This window comes from Ornithorhynchus anatinus, chromosome 18 (assembly GCF_004115215.2).
Source record: "Ornithorhynchus anatinus isolate Pmale09 chromosome 18, mOrnAna1.pri.v4, whole genome shotgun sequence".
Lineage (NCBI taxonomy): Eukaryota > Metazoa > Chordata > Mammalia > Monotremata > Ornithorhynchidae > Ornithorhynchus > Ornithorhynchus anatinus.
In genome coordinates, this window is record NC_041745.1 from 16,270,617 (window position 1) to 16,293,533 (window position 22,917).

The 22,917-nt window shown below is 61.8% G+C and overlaps 2 protein-coding genes across 4 annotated transcripts; one reads left to right on the top strand and one right to left on the bottom strand.

Moving 5' to 3' along the window:
• The first annotated feature begins 4,421 nt into the window (after positions 1-4,421).
• TEX261 (testis expressed 261) lies at positions 4,422-15,012 on the top strand. 2 transcript variants are annotated; one of them, XM_029046644.1, is made up of 6 exons: positions 4,422-4,556; positions 7,713-7,792; positions 8,140-8,293; positions 10,268-10,335; positions 14,155-14,257; positions 14,360-15,012. In XM_029046644.1, the coding sequence occupies exons 1-6, from the start codon at positions 4,487-4,489 to the stop codon at positions 14,473-14,475; spliced, it is 591 nt and encodes a 196-aa protein (XP_028902477.1). In that variant the 5' UTR covers positions 4,422-4,486; the 3' UTR covers positions 14,476-15,012. The 2 variants fall into 2 exon arrangements, with proteins under 2 accessions (XP_028902477.1, XP_028902478.1); XM_029046645.1 differs by having other exon boundaries at positions 8,245-8,293.
• A 755-nt stretch (positions 15,013-15,767) lies between these two features.
• Positions 15,768-21,932, bottom strand: ANKRD53 (ankyrin repeat domain 53). 2 transcript variants are annotated; one of them, XM_029046641.2, is made up of 6 exons: positions 21,737-21,932; positions 20,294-20,468; positions 17,834-18,033; positions 17,253-17,417; positions 16,959-17,079; positions 15,768-16,483 (listed from the first exon to the last, which is right to left on the bottom strand). In XM_029046641.2, exons 1-6 carry the CDS (start codon positions 21,805-21,807, stop codon positions 15,785-15,787), a joined length of 1,431 nt encoding a protein of 476 aa, XP_028902474.1. In that variant the 5' UTR covers positions 21,808-21,932; the 3' UTR covers positions 15,768-15,784. The 2 variants fall into 2 exon arrangements, with proteins under 2 accessions (XP_028902474.1, XP_028902476.1); XM_029046643.2 differs by lacking the exon at positions 21,737-21,932 and adding an exon at positions 19,013-19,156 and having other exon boundaries at positions 20,294-20,375.
• Between the last annotated feature and the right edge of the window lie 985 nt (positions 21,933-22,917).

The following is a 22,917-nucleotide window of genomic DNA, read 5'->3' on the forward strand; positions in this document are numbered from 1 at the left end:
GTACAGGGGGACGGGTGTGAGTCCGGGGTATCAGCACGCGGCGGTGGGGGGTAGGGGAGAAGCAGGGGTCTTTGAACCGGAGCCCTGGGGGCAGCGGACCAGAGAGACCCTCAGTCTAAGCTTGGATCAAGCAGCGTGGCTTAGTGGAAAGAGCCTGGGCTTGGGCTCCGCCGCTTATCCGCTCTGTGACGTTGGGCAAGCCACTAGACTTCTCTGGGCCTCAGTTACCCCATCTGGAAAATGGGGACTAAGACTGTGAGCCCCACGTGAGACGACTGATGACCCTCTATCTACTCCAGCGCTTAAGACAGTGAAGCAGCGCGGCTCAGTGGAAAGAGCCCGGGCTTGGGGGTCAGAGGTCATGAGTTTGAATCCCGGCTCTGCCCCTTGTCAGCCGTGTGACTGTGGGCCAGTCACTTAACTTCTCTGTGCCTCAGTTACCTCATCTGTCAAATGGGGATTAACCGTGAGCCTCACGTGGGACGACCCGATGACCCTGTATCTACCCCGGCGCTTAGAGCAGTGCTCGGCGCATAGTAAGCGCTCAACAAATACCGACATCATTATTAACGGCGCTTGGCACGTAGTAAGCATTTAACAAATACCGTACTTGATCGGACTTATTATGGTTGCGTGGGAGTGTGAACGTGTGCGTATGTTAAAGTGTGTGTTTGCCTGTGTTTGGGTTAATTTGTGTGCACACGTGCAACATGTACATCCTACCTATGGCCTGGAACGCCCTCCCTCCTCATCTCAGACAGATAATTGCTCTCCCCCGTTTCAAAACCTTATCGAGGGCCCGTCTCCTCCAAGGAGCCTTCCCCGACCAAGCCCTCCCTCTCCTCTTCTCCCCCTCCCTTCTGCGCCGCTCTTACTTACGTTCATCCTCCCTCCCGTCCCCACAGAACACGTGCATATCTGTATTTATTTATCTATTGATTTATTTGTATTAATGCCTGTCTCCCCCTCTAGACTGGGAGCTCGTTGTGGGCAGGAATTCATTCAACAGTATTTATTGAGCGCTCACTACGCGCAGAGCAGGGTACTACGCGCTTGGAAAGTACACATCGGCAACAGATACGGTCCCTGCCCATTGACGGGCTCTCCCAAGCCCCTAGTACAGCGCTTTGCACCCAGTAAGCGCTCGATAAATACGATTGATCGAATGAATGAATGTTAATGTGTGTGTACCTTCGAGCACGCATTAATCCGTGCACATATGTGTTTAAAGGGTTGTCGGGTCCAAAAAATAATCAAGTCGCAGCGACGCAGTGGAAGGGGTTTTCACTGCAATATTAAATACAGATCTGTATCGATGAGGACAGACGTAGTCCGTTGCCCTAAAAGGGGGCTCAACCTCATCACCGAAAGGTAGGAGAGGGAGCGATTTACAGTCTGTGGCGGGCGCGGCGTTCCTTCACACCAACAGCGGAATCTAATAAAGTCTGGCTCCAGCTTTCTCGACGGATGACAGGATGAGGCTGAAACTGATGACAGGGGAAGGAGGGGGCTGAAGCAGGATTTAGTAGTAACGATAAGAATAACGATGATGCTATTTCTTCAGCACTTACTATCTGCTGAGCACCTTTCTAAGCGCTGGGGTAGACACAAGGTAGTCGGGTCGTCCCCCGCGGGGCTCACGGTCTCAATCCCCATTTTACAGAGGAGATAACTGAGGCACAGAGGAAGTGAAGTGACTTGCCCAGGGTCACACGGCAGACAAGGGGCAGAGGCCGGATCAGCCCCCACGTCCTCTGACTCCCAAGCCTGGGGTCCTGCCACCAGGCCCTTGGGAAACAAGGTAGATCCGTGCAAAATGGAAACTGAAAACGAGATGGAGTAAGGCTGGTGGAGAGTTGGTTTCCACAGGGCGTAGGAGTTAACGTGTGAGGGTGTGACTATTCCTGCACGTGTGTGAGGGTGCGCTTTTGTGTTAATGTGTGTGGGCGCATGGACGGGCCTGTGTTATTTCCGCGTGTAGGCATACGGGTGTTTGATCGCGTGATTAAGGTCACGCCCCAGAGGCAGGGCTCGGGTGGGGCGGGCGCGAGGTGGCCGTGAGGGTCTTCGCTGGGCTGGGGGGGCCGTCGGGGGGACGGGGCGTCCTCCCGGGCGTCCCGGACCCCTGAGGTGGGCAGACCGCACTCCCCTTGGATGTCGCCGGGTTTCTGGGGCACGGGGCTGAAACGGGCCGGCGGGGGGTTGGGGCCGGGGCAGGGGGACGGTGGGGCCGTGCTGGACGGGGAGGGGGAGAGGGGCAGAGATCCCGGAGGTCTCCCGGGCAGGGACGCACAGGCCTGGATTCTAATCCCGCACCCACCACTTGTCTGCTGCGTGACCTCGGGCAGGTCGCTTGACTTCTCTGTGCCTCCAGGTCCTCGTCTGTAAAGTGAAGTTTCAATACCCGTTCTCCCTCCTATTTGGACTGTGAGGCAGGATCCGGCCCGATAAACCCGTATCCACCCCAGGGCTTAGGATAGTGCTTTACACATAGTAGGCATCTAACAAACGCCATTAAAAAAAAAGGGAGAGGAGTAGCTCCAGGAGCTGCCTCCCCGGCCTGCCCTTTGCCACCATCCGTCCGTCCGTCTCTCTCCACTTCCGTTCCTCATCCCTGACTTCTTCTCTCCGCATCTCTGTGCGTCTCCGCAACTCCGCCTCCCGTCCGTCAGACCCTTGCCCGTCTCGCCGCGCTTCTGCCTCTGTCCCTGCCTTTTTCTCTCCGTTCGGCTCCGCGTGTCTGCACCTCCCCGCCACTCTCTGCCTCCTCCTGGCTCCGCGTCCCCGCGCGAGTCTCCGTGTCTCTCGGCCTCCCTTTGCCCCTTCGTGCTCTGCTCTGTCCGTCTAGCTTTCTCCCACGCGGGCGGGTGTCAGAGTGGGGACGGGTCATCCTTCCTTGGGTGGGGACTGGGGTCAGTCTCCGCCACGTTCCCAGCCGACCGTTCCCCCCGCCGCCTGGCAAGGGCCTACAGGGCCGCCCCATCAATCGATCGATCAATCGATGGCAGGACACTAGGTCACGGATAATAATAGGATGTCCTCCGGCCACCTCAAACTCAACCTGCCCAAGACTGAGCTCCTCCCCTTCCCTCCCAAACCCTGTCCTCTCCCCGACTTCCCCGTCACTGTGGACGGCACGGACGTCCTTCCCGTCTCACGGGCCCGCAACCTCGGTGTCGTCCTTGACTCCGCTCTCTCATTCGCCCCACACAACCGGTCCGTCACCGACACCTGCCGGGCTCGCCTTCTCAACATTGCCAAGACCCGTCCCGTCCTCCCCATCCAAACTGGGGAGGGAGGGAGAGAGAGAGACAGAGAGAGACAGAGAGAGAGAGACACACGAGAGAGAGACAGAGAGACAGAGAAAAACAAGAGAGTCACAGAGAGAGAGAAACAAGAGACAGAGAGAAACGAGAGAGACAGAGAGAGAAACGAGAGACAGGGAAAAACAAGAGAGAGACAAAGACAGAGAGACACTGGGAGAGAGACAGAGAGAGGGGACAGAGAGAGAGACAGAGAGAAACGAGAGAGAGAGACAGAGTGAAATGAGAGAGATAATGAGAGAGACAGAAACAAGAGAGAGACAGAATGAGAGAGAGAAAAACGAGAGAGACAGAGACAGAGAGAGACACAGGGAGAGGGACAGAGAGAGAGACAGAGAGAAACAAGAGAGCAAGAGAATGAGAGAGACAGAGAAACAGGAGACAGAGAGAGAGACAGAGAGAGGGACAGAGAGAGACAGAGAGAAACATGAGAGGGACAGAGAGAAACAAGAGAGAGACAGACAGAAATGAGAGAGAGACAGAATGAGAGAGACAGAGAGAAACAAGAGAGCAAGAGAATGAGAGAGACAGAGAAAGAGACAGAAAGAGAGACAGAGAGAAACAAGAGAGAGACAGAGAGAAATGAGAGACAGAGAGAGGGACAGAGAGAGAGAGAGAAACATGAGCGAGAGAGACAGAATGAAAGAGACAGAGAGAAACAAGAGAGAGAGAATGAGAGAGAAACAAGAGAGAGACAGAGAGAACAAGAGAGAGACAGAGAGAGGGACAGAGAGAGGGACAGGGAGAAACAGAGAGAGAGAGACGAGAGAGAGAATGAGAGAGACAGAAAGAAACGAGACAGAGACACAGATTGGGACAGAGAGGGACAGAGGGAAACAAGAGAGAGACAGAGAGAGAGACAGAGAGAAACGAGAGAGAGAGGCAGAAGGAGAGAGACAGAGAGATTGAGTGTGTGTGTGTGAGAGAGAGAGCGAGCTCGAGTCCTCCTGTCCGGCGGGGGTCGCTGTGGCGCGCGCGGGAAGGGGGGGGGAGGGAGTCCGTGCGGGGTCCTCCGGGGCGGCGGGGGGCGCTGTGGCGCGGGCGGCGGCGGAGGCGAGGAGGAGGCGGCGGCGGCGGCGGCGGCGGCGGCGGCGGCGGCGGCGGCGGAGGAGGAGGAGGAGCAGGGAGCGGAGGCCGCAGGCCGGACCGGGCCGGTCCCCGCCATGTGGTTCCTGTACGTGCTGAGCTGGCTGTCCCTGCTCATCCAGGTGGCCTTCGTCACCCTGGCCATCGGTGAGCGGGGCTCCGGGGGGCGGGGGAGGGGGCCGCGCCCCTTCCGCCCCTCCTCCTGCGCGCGCGCTACTCCCTGCCCAGCGCTGGGCTCGGCGCCGAGGATGGACCCCGGGGCCCCACAGAGACACCAGCCCGGCCCGACGACGGCCGCCCCGCCCTGTAATCACGATAGCGGTCGTTAAGCGCCGACTACTCCTAATAATAATCTTGGTCTCTGTTAAGCGCTTCCTAGGGGCAGAGCGCTGTTAATAATGATAATGTTGGTATCTGTTATGCGCTTACCGTGTGCCGAGCACTGTTCTAAGCGCTGGGGGAGATACGGGGGCATCAGGTTGTCCCACCGGAGGCTCGCCGTTCATCCCCCTTTTCCAGATGAGGTCACTGAGGCCCGGTGAAGTGACTCGCCCCCAGTCACCCGGCTGACCCGTGGCAGAGCCGGGATTCGAACCCATGACCTCTGACTCCCCAGCCCGGGCTCTTGCCACTGAGCCACGCCGCTTCTAATAATGTTGGCGTTTGTTAAGCGCTTACTAGGTGCAGAGCACTGTTGTAAGCGCTGGGGGAGAGACAGGGTCATCGGGTTGTCCCACGTGAGGCTCACAGTTAATCCCCATTTTCCAGATGAGGCGAGTGAGGCCCAGAGAAGTGAAGTGACCTGCCCCCCGGTCACCCAGCTGACCGGTGGCAGAGCCGGGACCTCTGACTCCCAAGCCCAGGCTCTTGCCACTGAGCCGCGCTGCCTCTCTACTGAGCGCTCACTCTGCAGAGCACCGGACTAAGCGCTTGGAATGGACCGTTGGGCAACAGGGAGAGACCGGCCCGGCCCAACGACGGGCTCCCAGTCTAATCGAATGATGATGGTGGGATCCGTTAAGCGCCGACAATGTGCCGAGCACTGTTCTAAGCGCTGGGGGAGATACAAGGCCATCGGGGTGTCCCATGTGGGGCTCGCGGTCCTCATCCCCGTTTTACAGATGAGGTCACTGAGGCCCAGTGAAGTGACTTGCCCAAAGTCACACAGCCGATAAGTGGCGGGGCTGGGATTAGAACTCGCGACCTCTGACTCCCCAGCCCGGGCTCTTTCCACTAAGCCACGCTGCTCCTCCCTCCCTTCAGCCCTATTTCCCGAGCGCCGACTCTCTGAGGAGCACTGGGCCCAGCCCTTGGGATGTAAGCCCGTCAGTGGGCAGGGACCGTCTCTATCTGTTGCCGAATTGTCCATTCCGAGCGCTTAGTACAGTGCTCTGCACATAGTAAGCGCTCAAGAAATACTATTGAATGGCAGTTGGGCGTCAGAGACCATCCCCGCCCTGCCGGGGGGCTCCCTGCCACTCCCACCCTGCGCCTACACGCTCTGTCCCGGTGCCTCTGCACCGGGGCTGAGGGTGACCCGTGGCCGAAAAGGGCAGTGTGGTAATAATAAAAATAATAATCACGTTGGTATTTGTTAAGCGCTTACTATGTGCAAGGCACTGTTCTAAGCGCTGGGGTCGTCAGTTTGTCCCACGTGAGGCTCACAGTCTTCATCCCCATTTTACAGATGAGGGAACTTCTCTGTTAGGTGACTGGCCCGAAGTCACCCAGCTGACGAGTGGCAGAGCTGGGATTCGAACCCATGACCTCTGACTCCCGAGCCCGGGCTCTTTCCACTGAGCCACGCTGCTTCATATAATAATAATAACGGGGTTTGTTAAGCGCTTACTATGCGCCAAAGCACTCTTCTAAGCACTGGGAGAGATAGAAAGTAAAGAGGTTGGCCCACGTGGGGCTCACCGTCTTCATCCCCATTTTTCAGGTGAGGGAACTGAGGCCCAGGGAGTAATAATAATAATAATAATGGCATTTGTTAAGCGCTTACTATATGCCAAGCACTGTTCTAAGCGCTGGGGGGATACAAGGAGATCAAGTTGTCCCCCATGGGGTTCACCGACTTCATCCCCCTTTTCCGGATGAGGGAACCGAGGCCCAGAGAAGAAGACTAATAATAATAATGGCATTTGTTAAGTGCTTACTATGTGTCGAGCACTGTTCTAAGCGCCGCGGGGAACAGGAGATCAGGTTGTCCCACACGGGACTCCTAGTCGTCATCCCCATTTGACAGATGAGGGAACTGAGGCCCAGTGAAGTGACTCGCCCAAAGTCACACAGCTGACAAGTGGCGGAGTCACGGTAATAATAATAATAATGGTATTTGTCAAGTGCTTACTATGTGCTAAGCGCCGGGAGATCACAAGGGGATCAGGTTGTCCCACATGGGGCTCACAGTCTTCATCCCCATTTGACAGATGAGGGAACTGAGGCCCAGAGAAGTGACACAGCTGACAAGCGCAGAGGCGGGATTAGAACCCGTGACCTCTGACTCCCAAGCCCGGCCTCTTTCCACCGAGCCATGCCTGGGCCCCTCCCCTTGCGCTCCCCGCACCCGGTCCCCCTAAGAGAGGGCCCGGGCCTTCGGCTTAGAGCAGCGCCTGGCACATAGTAAGCGCTTAACAAATACCGCCGTGATTATCATTACAGAGAAGCAGCGTGGCTCGGTGTCAAGAGCCCGGGCTTGGGAGTCAGAGGTCGTGGGTTCTAATCCCGGCTCCGCCGCTTGTCTGCCGGGTGACTTTGGGCAAGTCGCTGCTCTGTGCCTCAGCACCCTCATCTGTAAAAAGGGGCCGAAGACTGTGAGCCCCACGTGGGGCAACCTGCTCACCTTGTTTCTACCCCGGTGCTTGGCACATAGTAAGCGCTTAAATACTTTTATTTAGTACGGTGCCCTGCACATAGTAAGCGCTCAGTAAACGCTATTGAATGAATTCAGTGGCGATCGGCAAAGTCTGGGGAGCGAGGCAGGGCGGAGGGGAGCCGGGTTTCCCTCCCCGTCCCCTCCAGCGGCTGCAGGGCACAAAAAACCGGCCCTCCGCAAGGCCCGGGCCCGGGAGGGGGTGGGCGAGGGCCCGGGCGGGCAGCGGGGCGGCCGGGGGCGGGAGGTGTTGGCAGCGGGGGTGGGGGGTGATGCCCGGCCGCCGCCTCGGCCCGGGGTGATCCCTGCGGGGTGCCCTGTTGAGCCGCAGTCGCCCTCGCCAGCCCCAGGCAGGGTGGGCGGGCGGTCGGGGGGCGGGGGGCAGAGGGCGGGGGGTCAGAGGTGAGGCTTCTGTCGTCCCCTCGCAGCGGCCGGGCTGTACTACCTGGCGGAGCTCATCGAGGAGTACACCGTGGCCACCAGCCGCGTCATCAAGTACATGATCTGGGTGAGTGGCCCCGACCCCGCGGGCTCATCTTGGGGAGGCCGGGCTCAACGGGGGCCCCCGGGACCCTCCCCCCCTCCTGGCACACGGCTTCCGGACCACCGGATCAGCTCTCCGGACTGCCAGGTTGAAAGTCACGGCGTCTCGGGGGTGGCCACCCTGGGCCGGGTGCGAGGAGGGGTCCCCTTCCCCGAGCTCTCGCACGGGAGCGTGCGCACGCGTGCATGCGGACGCGAGGGGCCGGCCTCCGGCAGCGGGCTCCAAGTCCCCGGCCCCACGGGGCGGGGAGAGAGGGCCACGGCGGGGACCCCGGGGTGAGCAGACGCGGGGGGCCTCCGGGGTCGTTGCAGTTCTCCACGGCCGTGCTGGTCGGCCTCTACCTTTTCGAGCGCTTCCCCAGCTTCATGGTGGGCCTGGGCCTGTTCACCAATCTGGTCTACTTTGGCCTGCTGCAGACATTCCCGTTCATCATGCTCACCTCGCCCAACTTCATCCTGTCCTGCGGTGAGCGTGCGGGCCCGGCGCCGCCGGGGGGACCGAGGGAGGGAGGAGAGGGACGGACGGCCCGTTTCGGGCGCGGCCTCTTGGGGTGGAGGGAGTGAAGAGCCCCCGTGGCCCCCGACGGAGTCTCCGGTCGGACGGAGAGATCCGCGGTCCTCACCTGTGGGTGGAGGAGGGCTATTCGGGGAAGGCTTCCCGAAGGTCCCTCAACGGGAAAAAAGAAGGTGGAGGGCGGGGCGGGGGGCAACGGGAGCAGAGAAGCAAGGCCTAGCGGAAAGAGCCGGGCCTGGGGGGCGGGGGACCAGGCTCCTGAATCTCGGCTCGGCTCCGTGGCCTCGGGTGAGTCGCGTAACTCTGTGCCTCGGTTTCCTCGTCTGTAAAATCTGCTCTCCCACCTCTCGGAGCGGGAGCTCCGAGAGGGGTCAGGCCTGGGTCTGAGCTCGTGATCGGGTTTCCGGCGAAGCGGGCGGCACACGGCGAGCGCTCGACAGTGAGAGCCGTTACGATTCCGGTTGTGGCCGGGCCAGGCCGGACGGGAGGTTGCAGATGGCAACCGCGGTGGCGACGGGGCTAAGCCGGCGGGCGGTGGGTGGCGGTCCCCGCCCCTGGGCCTCGCGTCTGGCAGGGAGCAGCCTCGCGTTGCCCAGCCAATCAATCAGTCGGTGGTCTTTAGTGAGCACTTACCGTGTGCAGAGCACCGTACTGAACGCTTGGGAGGGTACAGTATAACCGCAGACAGACACATTCCTGCCCACAGTGAGCTCAAAATCTAGGTTTCTTGCGATTAGGCGGGATTGACGGGGGAGACCTCGCCTCCGGCTTGGAGAGCGAGCTTGGTCTTGGTGACCTAGAGCTCAGCCTTCGGCCCGTCACACACCGGTGAGGCGGCAGACCGGGGACGGGGGGAGCTCCCCGAGACCACGGCCGCCCGATCTCCCCCCCGACCGGGGGCTCCCCGAGGGCAGGGACTAGGTCCACCCGTCCTCCCCACTGGACCGGGGGCTCCCTGGGGTTGGGAACCGTGTCCTGTCTCCGCACCAGACCAGACCAGGGGCTCCCCAAGGGCAGGGGATGGTCCATCCTGTCTCTCCCACGGGACCGGGAGTCCCCCGAGGACGGGGATCGTGTTTGGCCCATCTTCCCACAGGACCGGGATCTCCCTGAGGGCAGAACTGTTTCCGTCCCATCTCGCCACTGGACCGGGATCTCCCCGAGGGCAGGGACTGTGTCTTTCCGCGGCAGGGACCGTGTCCGCCCTCCTTCAGAGCGTCCTGGAATCACATCCCCTCCAAGAGATCTCCCCCTACTAAGCCCTCATTTCCTCTTCTCCCACTCCCTTCCGTGTCTTCCTTGCACTGGAATCTGCACCCTCTACTCTCAGCCCCTCAGCACGTAACGTACATATCTGTAATTTAACGTCTGTCCGCCCGCCACAGCTCCTTGCGGACCGGGAACGTGTCTGCCATCTGTGTTAGACTGTACTCTCCCAAGTACTTAGTACGGTGCTCCGAAAATAGTAAGCGGGTGGAGACGGGGCAGAGAAGTCTGCGGGCACACGCGCGCATGCACAGTCGGCCTCACGCTTCTCCTCCTACGCCTGGCGTCGATTGCGAGCGCCGCCGGCCCGGGGGGAGCGGCAGGGAGACGGAGAGGATCCCTCACGGAGAACGGATGTGGTCTCTACCCCCACGGGACTGGACGCACGCAGTCCCCGCCCTCAGGGAGACGCCGGGCCAAACGCGATCCCCGTCCTCGGGGAACTCCCGGTCCCTTGGGGGAGCCAGGGTGGACCGTGTCACCGTCCTCGGGGAGCCCTCGGTCCGCCGGAGAGACGGGACAGACCGGAGCCCCCCGTCTGATGGGGGGGGGGGGCACTGAGGCCCCATACGCTCGTCTGTGAGGGGAGGTCTGCCCGGGGACCCGCTCGGCTGGGAGAGTGGCGCTCTAGGGCCTGACGCTCTCCCTCCCCCTGCGCAGTGTTGGTCGTAGTGAATCACTACCTCGCGTTCCAGTACTTTGCCGAGGAATACTACCCCTTCTCAGAGGTAAGAGGCTCGCCGGGGTCCGGCACGGTCTCGGGGGGTGGGCCGGGGCGAAGGGCGGGCGGGTCGAGTGGGTTGGTCGAGCCGCCCTCCGCGGCGGCCCATCTCCCCTTTCCCCTTCCTGGGTATCACCCGGAGACACGGACCAGTTTTCGTTCGGTGAACGGAAGCAGCACGGTGTAGTGGAAAGACCACGGGCCTGGGAGTCGGAAGGGCCCGGGTTCAAATGCCGGCTCCACCCCTTGTCCGCTGTATGACCCTGGGCAAGTCACTTCACCTCTCCGGGCCTCAGTCGCCTCATCTGGAAAGTGGGGATTAAGGCTCCGAGCCCCATGTGGGGGACGGGGACTGTCCCAACCCGACTTGCTTGTATTCACCCCAGCGCTTAATACGGTGCCTGGCCCCTAGTAAGCGATTAGCAGATACCACCGTTATTATTATAATTATTCCAAGAAGGGCTGGGGTCTGGTGGATTTGGGAGGGGGGAGGAGGATGTGGAATTCCAAGCAGGGGGAGCAAGTGTGAGCAAGGCAGATGAGAAACGGCGTGGCTTAGTGGAAAGAGCGCAGACCTGGGAGTCAGAGGTCGTGGGTTCTAATCCCGGCTCCGCCACTTGTCTGCTGTGTGACCTTGAACATGTCACTTCTCTGTGCCTCAGTTACCCCCTCTGTAAAATGGGGATCGAGACCGTGAGCCCCACATGGAGCAACCTGATGACCTTGTATCTTAGAACAGTGCTTGGCACACAATAAGCGCTTAACAGATACCCCCGTTATTATTATCGTCGTCATTGATTGACCGCGACGAGGTTGGGTTTGGTGAGACAACACTGGGTAAAAGCCGGGGTTAGGTTTCCCGGGATCCGCCACGTCTGCTGAGTGACCTTGGGCGAGTCACTTAATAATAATTATGATGCACTTATTATGTGCGAAGCACTGTACTAAGCGCTAAGGTAGATACAAGCACAGTCTCTCCCACGTGGGGCACTCGGTCGCAATCCCCATTTTACAGATGAGGTCACTGAGGTACACAGAAGTAAAGTGACCTACCCAAGGTCACACAGCAGATAGGTGGTGGAGCCAGGATTAGAACCCGTGACCTTCCGACTCCCAGTTTGGCGCTCTGTCCACCCCGCCACGCCGCTTCTCAACTTCTCTGGGCCTCGGTGACCTCTACTGTAAAATGGGGATTAAGGCTGTGGGCCCCGTGTGGGACAGGGACCGTGTCCAACCTTGCATCTACCCAAGTGCTCAAAACGGCGCTTGGCGCATAGTAAGTGCTTAACAGATACCGCAGTTAGGATTATTATCATTTCGCGTACCGGCTTAGCTCGAATAGCCATGATTCTCTCTCAGCGGCAATAGCGACGTCTGCCAAGCCGGGAGGATGCTGGGATACCGCTCCCGCCCGGCCTTGCCCGCGATGCTTGCCCAGCGCTTAGTGTTCAGCACAGCGATTGGCACGTAGCGACCCAGAGCACTGGGGGGGCAGCACCACACCGGGCTTGCTTTGGGGATGAGACCCCCCCGGGGGACCTTCGGACACCGCAGGGCGAAGAGAGGGCAGAGCTCTCAGAAACGAACGGGCCGAGCGGCCGGAGCGAGCCGGTCCCGGTGACGGGACGGGGATGGGGCCGGAAGTCACCGTGCGTCCATCCTGCCGGGGAGAATCGCACGAGCCAAACTTAACGGGACTTCTTCATCTGGGGGGAGGGGTCGGGGTCCCTTTCATAGGTTTTTCAAAGCTTCGGGGGGTCAAAGTGAGGTCAAACCGCCCGCCGCGGTGTCGCGGGGAGGTGGGGAACGGCCCAGGACGGCCCCCGGAGGGGCAGGGGCTGCGGGAGAGAAGCTAAGACCCCCTTCCCCCGTCCCGCCAAGAGAGGCCGCACCCTGCCTGGCGGCCGCCTCCTCCTCCGCCCGCCGCGGGCCCGCTCCCCGCGCCGGTCCGGGAGCCACGGCCTGGGACGGAGGGACCGACGGCCCGTCGGACGGAACCAGCCGTCGGCTTCTCCGGGTGGCCCGGGGCCTGGCCTGGGGGGGCTACTCTCCCGTCCCGGAGCAACCGGGGCTCATCTCCCCAGGTCCTCTGAGCCCGGCTCGACCCCCCCACTCAGCGCCGACGGGACCCTCCCCCGGTCCTGTGAGGGTCTGGCCCGGGAGAAAGGCTGGCGGTGGCAGTAAGTGGTGTTTAAGAGCGCTTACTGTGCGCAGAGCACTGTACTAAGTGCTGGGGAGAGTACGATATCACAGAATCAGTAAACACATTCCCTGCCCACAGGGATACCCAGTGCTTTGCACATAGTAAGCGCTTAACCGGCAGCACAGTTATCAACGGGGGATGGGGCTCCTGGAGGATACGGTCAGGGCGGACAGGTTGGCTTGAAGGCCGAGAGGTTCGAGGGGCGTGAGTCTTAGGGGACCCCCCCCAGATGGGTCTAGAGAAGGGATATGGTGGTCTCTCAGGTGCGACCACCTTCTTAAATCCTAATCCCGCGTGGCTGGGGGACGGATGAGCTCCGGGCCACCGAGCCTATTCCTACAGAAGCCGGGCTCCGGCGGGGAGGGGCGGGATTCTGACCTCCCCCACCCCTCAGCGCCCCACCTGGTGACCCAATGGGCGCCCAGGACTCCCTCCACCTTGCTCTGGGCCCAGTTCTGACCTGGCTTTGACCGCCCCCACAACCTTGACGGAGGCCATTCACGCCTCCCCACCTCACCCACCCGCCCTCCTCGCCTGGCACCGTTCCCCAAGCCGCAGCCAGCCCTCTAGCCATACCCAGCTTTCCCTTTGCCCCGTCCGCCCCCTCGCTCACACTTGCTCCGCCAGCCTGGAACTTCAGGTTTTCCCCGCAATAATAACAATATTGGTAATTATTAAGCGCTTACTAGGTGCCAGGCACTGGGGTGAATACAGACAAATGGGGTTGGTCCCGGTCCCCGTCCCACGTGGGGCTCCCAGTCTCGATCCCCATTTTCCAGATGACGTAACTGAGGTACAGAGAAATGAAGCGATTTGCCCGAGGTCCCCCAGCTGATTAATGGTGGAGCCGGGATCAGAGCCCGCTACCTCCGACTCCCAGGCCCGTACAATTCCCGCTCAGCCACGGTGCTTCTCGTGATATTGAGTGCTCACTGGGTACGGGGCACTGTACTAAGCACTGAGAATACAGTACGACAAAGTCGACGAGACCCGTTCCCGGCCCACGGGCTTACAGCGTAAGAGCCGAGCTTACCGTCTGGGGGGTGTCCCCTAAGATTCACGCCCCTCGAACCTCCCGGCCTTCGAGCCTCCCCACCCGGACCTGCCCTCCCTGATCGTCTCCTCCAGGAAGAGCCCCGTCCCCTGTTGATGATGATAACGGCGCTACCGGTTAAGTGCTTACCATGTGCAAAGCACTGAGGTACACGCAAGGTGGGTCAGACACAGCCTCCGTCCCCCAGGAGGCTCACGTTCCAAGGGGGAGGGCGAACGGGTCTTGTATCCCCATTCGACAGATCAGGAAACCGAAGCCCGGAGCCTTCGAGTGATTTGCCCGAGGTCCCCCGGCAAGCAAGGATCTCTGTGATTGTCGGGCCCAGACTCGCTCTGCTAGGCCATGCTGCTTCCCCTTTCCCTTCCCTACCCTCTCTGTCCCCCTTCCTATCGCCGTAAAGCCCCTAGGAGCAAAACTCAAATGCCTGTTAGGTGGTGGGGGGCCTCCGTGACCCATGAGGCCTTTAAAAGATGGGCCCAGCCCCTCAGGGAGAGGGCTCTATAGAGAGGGAGGTGGGGCCGGCTTTCCCCGGGCCGGGCTCACCGGTGGGCTGACTGTACTCCCGCCAGGTCCTGGCCTATTTCACGTTCTGCCTGTGGATCACCCCGTTCGCCTTCTTCGTGTCGCTCTCGGCCGGGGAGAACGTCCTGCCGTCCACGGTGCAGCCCGGAGGTGAGAACCGCCCTTTCCCCGTCGGCTCTGGGAGGAGAGGGGAGGCGAGGGGGGCCCGGGGCCCGCCGTCTCACCGCCCGCCTGCTCTCTCTCCCCCGCCAGATGACGTGGTGTCCAACTACTTCACCAAGGGGAAGCGCGGCAAGCGCTCGGGGATCCTCGTCATCTTCTCCTTCATCAAGGAGGCCATCCTGCCCAGCCGCCAGAAGATGTACTGACCGCCCGGCAGGGGGTACGGACAGCCGGGGACGACGGGGCCGGCGGCGGGAAGACCCTCCCGCCCAGACCCGCCGGCCTCCCCCTCGCCAGCGCCGCCTCGGAGGAGCCGCGGGCCCCGGGGCGCCCAGCTCGACGGGAAGCGAGCGGAGGGGGTCCCGTCCCGGGGCCCCCCACAGCCGGCAGGAGCCACGGGTCCGCGCGAGTCCTCGTGAGAGCCGGGACGCCTCTGCGGGGGTCTCCCCGGGCGTCGTGTGTGTCCCCCCCCCCCCCCCCCCCCTTTGCGCAGGCCCGGCTGTCGCTGGATCTCACCGGGACCGTGACCCCGCCTTGGGGCCGCCTACCCTGTCCGGGGCTGCTCGGGCACGGCCCGAGCCCCCCCGACCCTGACTGATCCATCTCCCCGGAGGGACCGGGCAAGGGGGTCACCCGGATTTGGGTCCGGAGCCCGCATCTCGGTGGGGAGGGGCCCGACGGCGGTTTCCGTGGGTGCCCCCCACTGCCCCGTCGAATAAAGATCCCAAGCGGTAGCGAGCGTCCTCCCCGAAGCGGACTTCTCTTCCTGCCCGGGGCTGCCTCCCCGGGGCGGGGGAGAGGGGGGCTGCCCGCCGGCCTCAGCTGGGCCCCCCCCCCCCCGATCCCATCTGTACCGAGCGAGGCAGCTGCGGTCCAGATGGACCGACTTCTTCTCCCCGAAGCCACCCTGGGGCCCTGTTCCTTGGCGGGGGAAGGCCCGAAGGCCGCGCGCTAGACCCCCGTCTCCCCCCGGGGGTTTTGGACCCCGGAGACCTGCCCGGATCTGCTCCGCCCCTGTGATCTCAGACAGGGTCCTGGGAACCCTGAGCCTCGGAGACGGGACCGGGCTGTTCTTCCGCTTAAGGGGCCCCCCGCTAATGCGGCGGCGGGAATCTACCCCGTGACAGTTGGCTGCTTCCCCCCAGCTGGCCTGGAAGGCTTCCCGGCCGTTGGACGCAGCTTGGGCAGGGCGGCGAGGACGGGACTGAGGGGCGGCGGTCGCCTGCGTCCCCAGTGGTAGCCGCCCAGCCGAAGGGTTGTGGTGCCGGGGTCGGCCTGGCCCCGTCCCCGAAGCCCCAAGGCGATAGGGCGGGAGACCGGCTGAGGTTGGCCGCTGCCTGCCATCTTCTTGGCGGTCAGCCGGTAGCCCCGGAGCCAGAGCGCCGCAGCCCTCTGCGTCCCTGCAGGCCGGGTCAGCTCCGGTCCCCGGGAGGGGCCCGGCCCTGTCCGACGCCTCTGCGCGGCGGGAGCCGGGCAAGGGGTTAGAGATCCGAGCGGCGAGAGCGTTAGACCGCTTTAAATGCGAGGTGGGGAGCCGGGGGCCCCCGTCCGCCGGGCAGAGCGGTCTCGGTCCGGCCCAGGTGGGTCCGGGCCCGGGCGGCCCCGGTGCGCCTCCAGGGCGGCGAGGAACCGCGGGTCCAGAGTCTCCCGCAGGCTCATGGCCAGGAAGTCCGTCCACCGGGAGTCCGGGCCCGCGGGCCGCCGGTGCGGGACGCGGGCGATGTCCACCGGGCCGAACTCCCTCAAGCGGACGGGGCGGAGCCGGGGGAAGAAGTAGCGGGCGATGACCTCCCGGGGCAGGCGGGGCACGGAGCCCACCACCCCGCCGTCGGCCAGCCGGAGTCGCGCCTCGCCCTCGGGGCCCCGGTCCAGCTCCACGAAGCCGCCGAAGTCGTGCTCGTGGCCGGGCTCGGGGTGGATCCCCAGCCGGACGCCCTGCGGGCCGGACAGCCGGGTGGCCGGGAAGCTGGCCGGGCGGGTGCTCGGGTCCCAGGGCCGGCGCTCCGTCTCCGGGGCCGGGCTGGGAGCCGGGGGCGCCAGGAGACTTGCCAGAGCGTTCAGAAGAGCGCCGGACAAGTAGGGGAGCAGAGAGGGGTTCCAGGCCGGCGGGGACGTGAAGTGGGAAGCCCGTTGGGCCGGCCGCCCCGGCCCCTGCTGCTGCTTCTTACTGAGCCAGTCGGAGAAGACCGTGTTGTTCCGGGCCTCTCTCTCCTTCTGCGGGGACAAGGGCGCCGGGCTGAGCCCGCGGGGTTCTTCGAGGGATCGGGCTGGGGGTCACCGAGGCCCCGGGGGCCCTCTGCCCCAGGGACACGGCTCCATCTCCGTGACACGTGTCGGGGATCGAGAAAGTGGGACGGGAGGACGAGGCTTTCCGGGTGGCCGTCGCGGCCGTCGGGGGGTTCAGATCCCCCCGGGAGCGTCACGCGGATAATCACACTCGAGGCAGAGACACGGGCGGCGGGAGGGCTCCGGTTCAGACTTAGGAGCCGTGAGACTTGGGATTTCCCCGGGACCTACCGAGGCGCCTCGGCGGTGCGGGATCTGGCCCACGCTGCCCGGAGGCGGGGGGCTAGATTACGTGCCCCGAGAAGCCCAGTTTTGCGGGACCCCCGCTGTGTGCCTGTGGTCTCTCTCCCTCGGTATGGGGCCAATCCCAGCCTCCGCCCTCCTCGCCTCCAGGCTTCCTCACCTTCTTCTGCTGGAGGTACCGCTGCTCTCGGACCCGCAGCTGCTGCTTCAGCTGCCCCAGTTGGTTCATCTTGTGGGCAGAGTCCTTCTTGTCCCTCTTCCACATGGCGTCCTTCAGGAACCTACGGTGGGACAGGGAGCCCGAGGGATGCCGGCCGCTGCGGACCTTGGCTTCCTGACTCGGGGGAAATCCGGGATTCCCAGGAGCCTCTGTGTCGTCTCCGCCTCCCCCTCCACCTCAAGGTACCCCCCTCCCCCGCCGCACCCCCTCTGCCAGGGAAGGCCGGACACTCACCGGGCGCAGGCCCGGCGGTTCCACATCTTGCACAGGTCATACGGCTCCTGGCCCCGCTTGTTGCGGGCGTGGACGTCCGCCCCGGCCTTGACCAGGGCCACCACGCAGGCCAGCATCCCCTCCCGGGCCGCCTTGTGCAGGGGCGAGGTTCCGTCCCGGGCCCGGCTGCCCGATCGGAAGGTAAACCCGTCACCGGATCCGTCCCGGGCCCCCTCGGGCGGGGCCGGGCTCTGGGAGGTCGGGCAGGATGGGCCCTTGGGGCAGTTGGGCCCAGCTGGGATGGGGGGGAACGGAGGAGGCCGGGGACAGTCTGGGTAGGGCGATAGGAAAAGAGGGATGGCCGGAGGGGAGGGAAGGAGAGTGGTGCTGAGATGGAGAGGAGGGAAAGGGGCCCGGCCTGGAGGTGGGAGGCCTAGTCAGGAAAACCGTCGCAGCCCCCCGTCCGGTCCACTGACCGATCCCGTGGAAGGCCTCCCGTCGGTGAGCCGTGGGGGGCTCCCCTACCCCGAGGAGGGCCAAGCGTCGGAAGCCCGGCCGCGGCCGGCCCGGCGCCGGCCTTCGGGGACGGACGCTTGACTCACGCGTTGATGTTGGCCCCGTGGGCCAGGAGATAGTTGATGCAGTCCAGGGCCCGGGCCGCGTTTTCCTGACTGATGGTGAGGTGCAGTGCGGTCCAGCCCTTGGAGGTGCCCAGTGCCACGGAGAAGCGGTACTCCTCCACCAGCACCCGCAGACAGTCCAGGTTGCCCCTCTGGGCGGCCAGGTGGATGGCCGTGAAGCCCTGGTTCGGGGCGGGGAGGGGGCAGAGAGCTGGGCCGGGGGCCAGAAGAGGCGGGGCACGGCTCCCCCCGCCTCGCAGGCCTCGCAGAGAGTCGATCGTATTCATTATTATTATCAATAATGTTAATAATGGGACGTGTTAAGCGCTTCCTATTTGCCTGGCACCGTACTCAGCCCTGGGCTGGATACCAGCAAGTCGGGTCGGACGCAATTCCCGTCCCACGTCGGGCTCACGGTTTCAATCCCCATTTTGCAGATGAGAGAACTGAGGCACATAGAAGTGAAGTGACTCGCCCAAGGTCACACAGCAGACAAGTGGCAGAGCTGGGATTAGAATCTGTAACCTTCTGACTCCCGGGCCCGGGCTCTCTCCGGGCCTGCTTCTCCAACGCCCGTGTGCAGAGCACGATTCGAAGCGCTTGGGAGAGTACAGTGCAACAGTAAACGGGAATTGGCTTCTTGGGGAAGGGGGCGGGCAACCGAGGGGCAGAGCTGCCCCAGCCTAAGCTACGGTGGCCGGCTAGCTCGTTCCAGCTGGAGGGAGGCAGCGGCAGAAGAAGCACACGGAAACACTTGTTATCCCGGTGGCAGGAAGTGTGGGCACAGAGACTCCGTTCCCAAGGAAGCTGTGCAATCAATCGAACTTTTAAAAAGCAGCGTGGCCTGCTGGATAGAGCAGGGTCTGGGAGTCGGGAGGGCCTGGCTTCGGATTCCGGTTCTGCTACTTGCCTGCCGTGTGACCACGGGCAAGCCACTCTACTTCTCCGTGCCTCAGTTCCCTCTTCTGTAAAATGGATATTAAGACTGTGAGCCCCACGTAGGAGAGGGACGGTGTCCAACCCGATCTGCTTGTACCCGCCCCAGCGCTTGGCATAGTGTCTGGCGCATAGTAAGCGCTTTACAGACACCACAATAATAATATAATTATTATTGTTATTTTTATTTATTGAGCTTTTATTCAGAGCACGGTACTGACGCACCTGGAAGAATGCAGCCGGAAACACCGGCGGGTCTAGAGGCGTTTGGACAGATCCGTGGAGGGGCAATCTGTGTTGAGCCATTGGAGGGACAGTTAGGGATGGAGAGGGGAGAGTCACGGGCGTTGCACGGTCTGTGCTGGGTCACTGGAGACAGAGTGAGGGATGGAGAGAGGAGAATCACTGGTGGTGGGTGGCCCTGCTGGGTCACTGGAAGGACAGTCAGGGATGGAGAAGGGAGAGTCAGGGGGTAGGATGGTCCTTCCAGTGTCCCGGCACGGACCATCCTACCCCCCGACTCTCCCCTCTCCACCCCGCTCGTCCTTCCAGTGACCCGGCACGGACCGTCAGGGATGGAGAGGGGAGAGGCGGGGGTAGGATGGTCCGTGCCCCTGACCAAGAGGGTTCATGCCGCTGTTTATGGCGGAGTCCTGGGCTGGATAGTCCATAGTATTGTATGGATACTATAGTGGCCTGCCCAAGTGTAACGCCCCTGAGGATATTTGTTTTAAGAGTCAAAGTCTGTAAAATGGGGATCGAGACTTCGGGCCCCATGTGGGACAGGGACTGTGTCCAACCCGATTTGCTCGTATCCACCCCAGCGCTTAATACGGTGCCCGACACATAGTAAGTGCTTAACAAATACCGTGTTATCATTACGTGTTTAGTACAGAGCTCTGCACACAGTAAGCATTCAATAAATACCATCGATGATGATGAGGAAGAATCGAGTCTACCCACTCGCGTTCATTCATTCATTCAATCGTATTTATTGGAGCTTACTGTGTGCAGAGCACTGTACCGAACCCTTGGAAAGTACAGTTCGGCAACAGATAGAGGCCATCCCTACCTCAAAAACGGGCTCACAGTCTAGAAGGGGGAGACGGACAACAAAACAAAACAAGTAGACGGGCACTCCGTCGTACCGTACTCTTCCAAGTGATAGTACAACGCTCCGTACGTAGTTCAGTGCTCAGATGCCATTGCTTGATGGAGGACAAAATGAGACAACCGGTGTGCGAGCGGTATGGAAATGTAAAAGGCCGGGGTTCGTACTGTGGTTTGCGGGCCTCCAGAACAGAGTCGAGCCGCACTTTTTCGAGATCTAAATTCGGCTTAAAAATCAACGTGGAAATCCGCGCCCCTCTGGATTTTTAAACCAACTCCAGGATCAGCCTGGGCCGCCCGGGGTCCTGGCCTCTCCAGGCGGTGGGGCGCGGCCAGCTCTCCAGGGGTGTCAGGGGGATCCCCCCGCGGGTCCCAGGGGCCATGGCCCGCGCTCACCTTCCTGTCGGCTTGGGGCTCCCAGCCGGGCTGCTGCAGGCAGTGATGTAGCCAGCTCAGGTTGCCCACCGTGGCTGCCATCAGCTCGTGGGGTCTCCTGCGGCCCAGCACTCCGAGGTCCCGGTCCCGGTCCCGGTCCACGGCCAGCGAGTCGCTGGTGGGGCTGGAGCTCTGGCTGAGGTTGGGGAGGGACGGGGGGAGAGGTCCGCTTTGGGTTTTGGGGGGCTGCTCTCGGGGCACGGGGAGACGGCTGCGGCCGCATGGGTGCGGACGACCCCCCTCCCCCCCCCGGGACAGGTGTGAGGGTGGGTGGGCTTTGTGCCCTTTTATTATTACACTGGCCTGTGCCAAGAGCTTAGTACAGTGCTCTGCGTAACAGTAAGCGCTCAATTATTTATTTACGTTGATGTCTGTTCCCCACATCTAGACCCTGAGCTCGTTGCGGGCGGGATCGTGTCTGCTCGTCGTTGTATTGCTTCATTCAATCGGATGTATTCGGCTCTTATTGAGTGCGGAGCACTGAACTGAGCGCTCGGGAAAGTACAACGCAACAGTAAAGAGTGACAATCCCTGCCCACAACGAGCTCACAGTCTAGAGGAGGGGAAGGCGGACATCAATACGAATAGACATCAGTACAAATAAATGAAATGACGTATATACGTAAGTGCAGTGGGGCTGGGAGAGGGGGCAAGAACAAAGGGATTGTACTCTCCCAAGCGTTTAATACAGTGCGTTGCCCACAGTAAGCGCTCGACAAATACGTTTAAATGAAGGAATGAATAAATACGATTGAATGTGACCGCTGGGCGGAGGCAGATTTCTAGTCTGTAAACCCGGTGTGGGCAGGGGTTGTCTCTCTTTACTGCCGAATTGTATTTTCCGAGCGCTTAGTACAGTGCTCTGCACACGGTGAGCGTTCAATAAATACGTTCGAATGCAGTGGGGGTGAGGAGCAGGAGGGCGGAGCGTCCAAAGTGGAGCCCCGGGACCCTCCCTGGCCCCGCCCATGCTAACCTCAGATTATAACGCTAATTATTATTATGGTATTTTGTTAAGCGCTCACTCTGCGCCAAGGCACTGTTCTAAGCGCTGGGGTAGAGGCAAGGTCATCGGGTTGTCCCACGTGGGGCTCACAGTCTTCATCCCCACTTTATAGATGAGGTAACTGAGGCCCAGAGCAGCGAAGTGGTCTGCCCGAGGTCACACGGCAGCCAAGTGGCGGAGGCGGGATTAGAACCCACGTCCTCTGCCTCCCAAGCCCGGGCTCTCGCCATTAAGAGCCGCCCGTGACCCCACGGACTCTAATCTCCGGTAGATCCGCCTAATCTCTGGTGGATCCGGACTCGCCCCCGGACCGTCCCCAGCCTCTGTCCACTCAGATCTCAGATTGCCCCGCATCCTCCCCGGCCTCGCCCCCTCGCCCCCACCCCCCGGACCCTCACCTGAGGTCGGGGAGGGGCGGCGGCGGCCGGGCGGGGGGCTTCCCGCACCTCACCGGCTTCTCCGTGGCCATGGCCGGCCTGAGGATCGGAGGCGAGGTAGCCCCCAGGTCCACGAAGGATGGCCCCGGCCTCCTGGGGCCTGGCCGGGTCGCCCCAAGAGGGAGGTCGGGGACCCTTAGTCCCCCCCCCCCCGCCCCCTACGCTCTCTTGGCCATTGTGATGAGGCGGGGGGCTCCCCGCCCAGGCATTGTCTCCCCGTGGGAGGGGGGCCAGTAACGCTAGCTGACCAGCCCCTTTTGCTGGGTTTGGGAATTAAATCGGACCAGCCGAGTACTTAAAAAGATGCAGATCAGGGATTTTTTTTTTTTTCCTACCCAGGAAAAAGGGTTAGGTCCCAACCAGGCCCGCCCCGTGATCTGAAGGTCACCTTGTTATCAAGCCTCAAATCCTCCTGCTGCAGTTGAACTATTTCCTCCTTTCTGGGCAGCTGGAGAGAGGGAGGGAACAGCAGGTCCTTGGAGGACTGAAAACAGTTCACACCCCAAGCCTCTCCACGTTAAACACTGAACGTGGGTTTGCCCTTGGGTTGCTGATTTTGGCGTGTCGTGGCCGGCCAGTGTGGGAGGGAGGAAGCACGGTGATGAATCACTCTCAGCGGGTCCCAGGTTCACCTTTCATTTGTCAGTCCCCCCTGCCCCAGACCTCCCTCATCCCCATCGGCCTCTTCCCTCTTTCCTCCCCGAAGCCCCCATGGTGCGGGCATAGCAGTAGTAGTAATAGCATTTATTAAGCGCTTTCTGTGCGCAAAGCACTGTATTAAGCGGTGGGAAAGAGTACGCTGGTAGGAATCGGACAGGATGAAGGAGGAAGGGAAGCGGGGCGGAGGCGGAGGGTGGGGGAACAGCGAGGGCAGAATCAGGCAGAGAGGGCGAGAGCCCTAAACTCTGCCCTAAACCTCCCTGACCTCTCAGCTGCCACTGACCCTGGGAACCACCCCCTTAGAAGCAGCGTGGCTCAGTGGAAAGAGCACGGGCTTGGGAGTCGGAGGTCATGGGTTCGAATCCCGGCTCTGCCACTCGTCAGCTGTGTGACTGTGGGCGAGTCACTTCACTTCTCCGAGCCTCAGTTACCTCATCTGCCAAATGGGGATTAAGACTGTGAGCCTCACGTGGGACGACCTG

What these genes read in the sequence shown, in the direction of transcription:
- TEX261 (XM_029046644.1), top strand. Translation starts at nt 4,487, where the DNA reads ATGTGGTTCCTGTACGTGCTGAGCTGGCTGTCCCTGCTCATCCAGGTG. An exon ending in CTTCGTCACCCTGGCCATCG is followed by an intron (nt 4,557 to 7,712) that starts GTGAGCGGGGCT and finishes GTCCCCTCGCAG; the next exon opens with CGGCCGGGCTGTACTACCTG. An exon ending in TCATCAAGTACATGATCTGG is followed by an intron (nt 7,793 to 8,139) that starts GTGAGTGGCCCC and finishes GGGTCGTTGCAG; the next exon opens with TTCTCCACGGCCGTGCTGGT.
- ANKRD53 (XM_029046641.2), bottom strand. Translation starts at nt 21,807, where the DNA reads ATGGCCACGGAGAAGCCGGTGAGGTGCGGGAAGCCCCCCGCCCGGCCG. An exon ending in CCGCCCCTCCCCGACCTCAG is followed by an intron (nt 20,469 to 21,736) that starts GTGAGGGTCCGG and finishes CCCCAACCTCAG; the next exon opens with CCAGAGCTCCAGCCCCACCA. An exon ending in AACCGCCGGGCCTGCGCCCG is followed by an intron (nt 17,080 to 17,252) that starts GTGAGTGTCCGG and finishes GTCCCACCGTAG; the next exon opens with GTTCCTGAAGGACGCCATGT.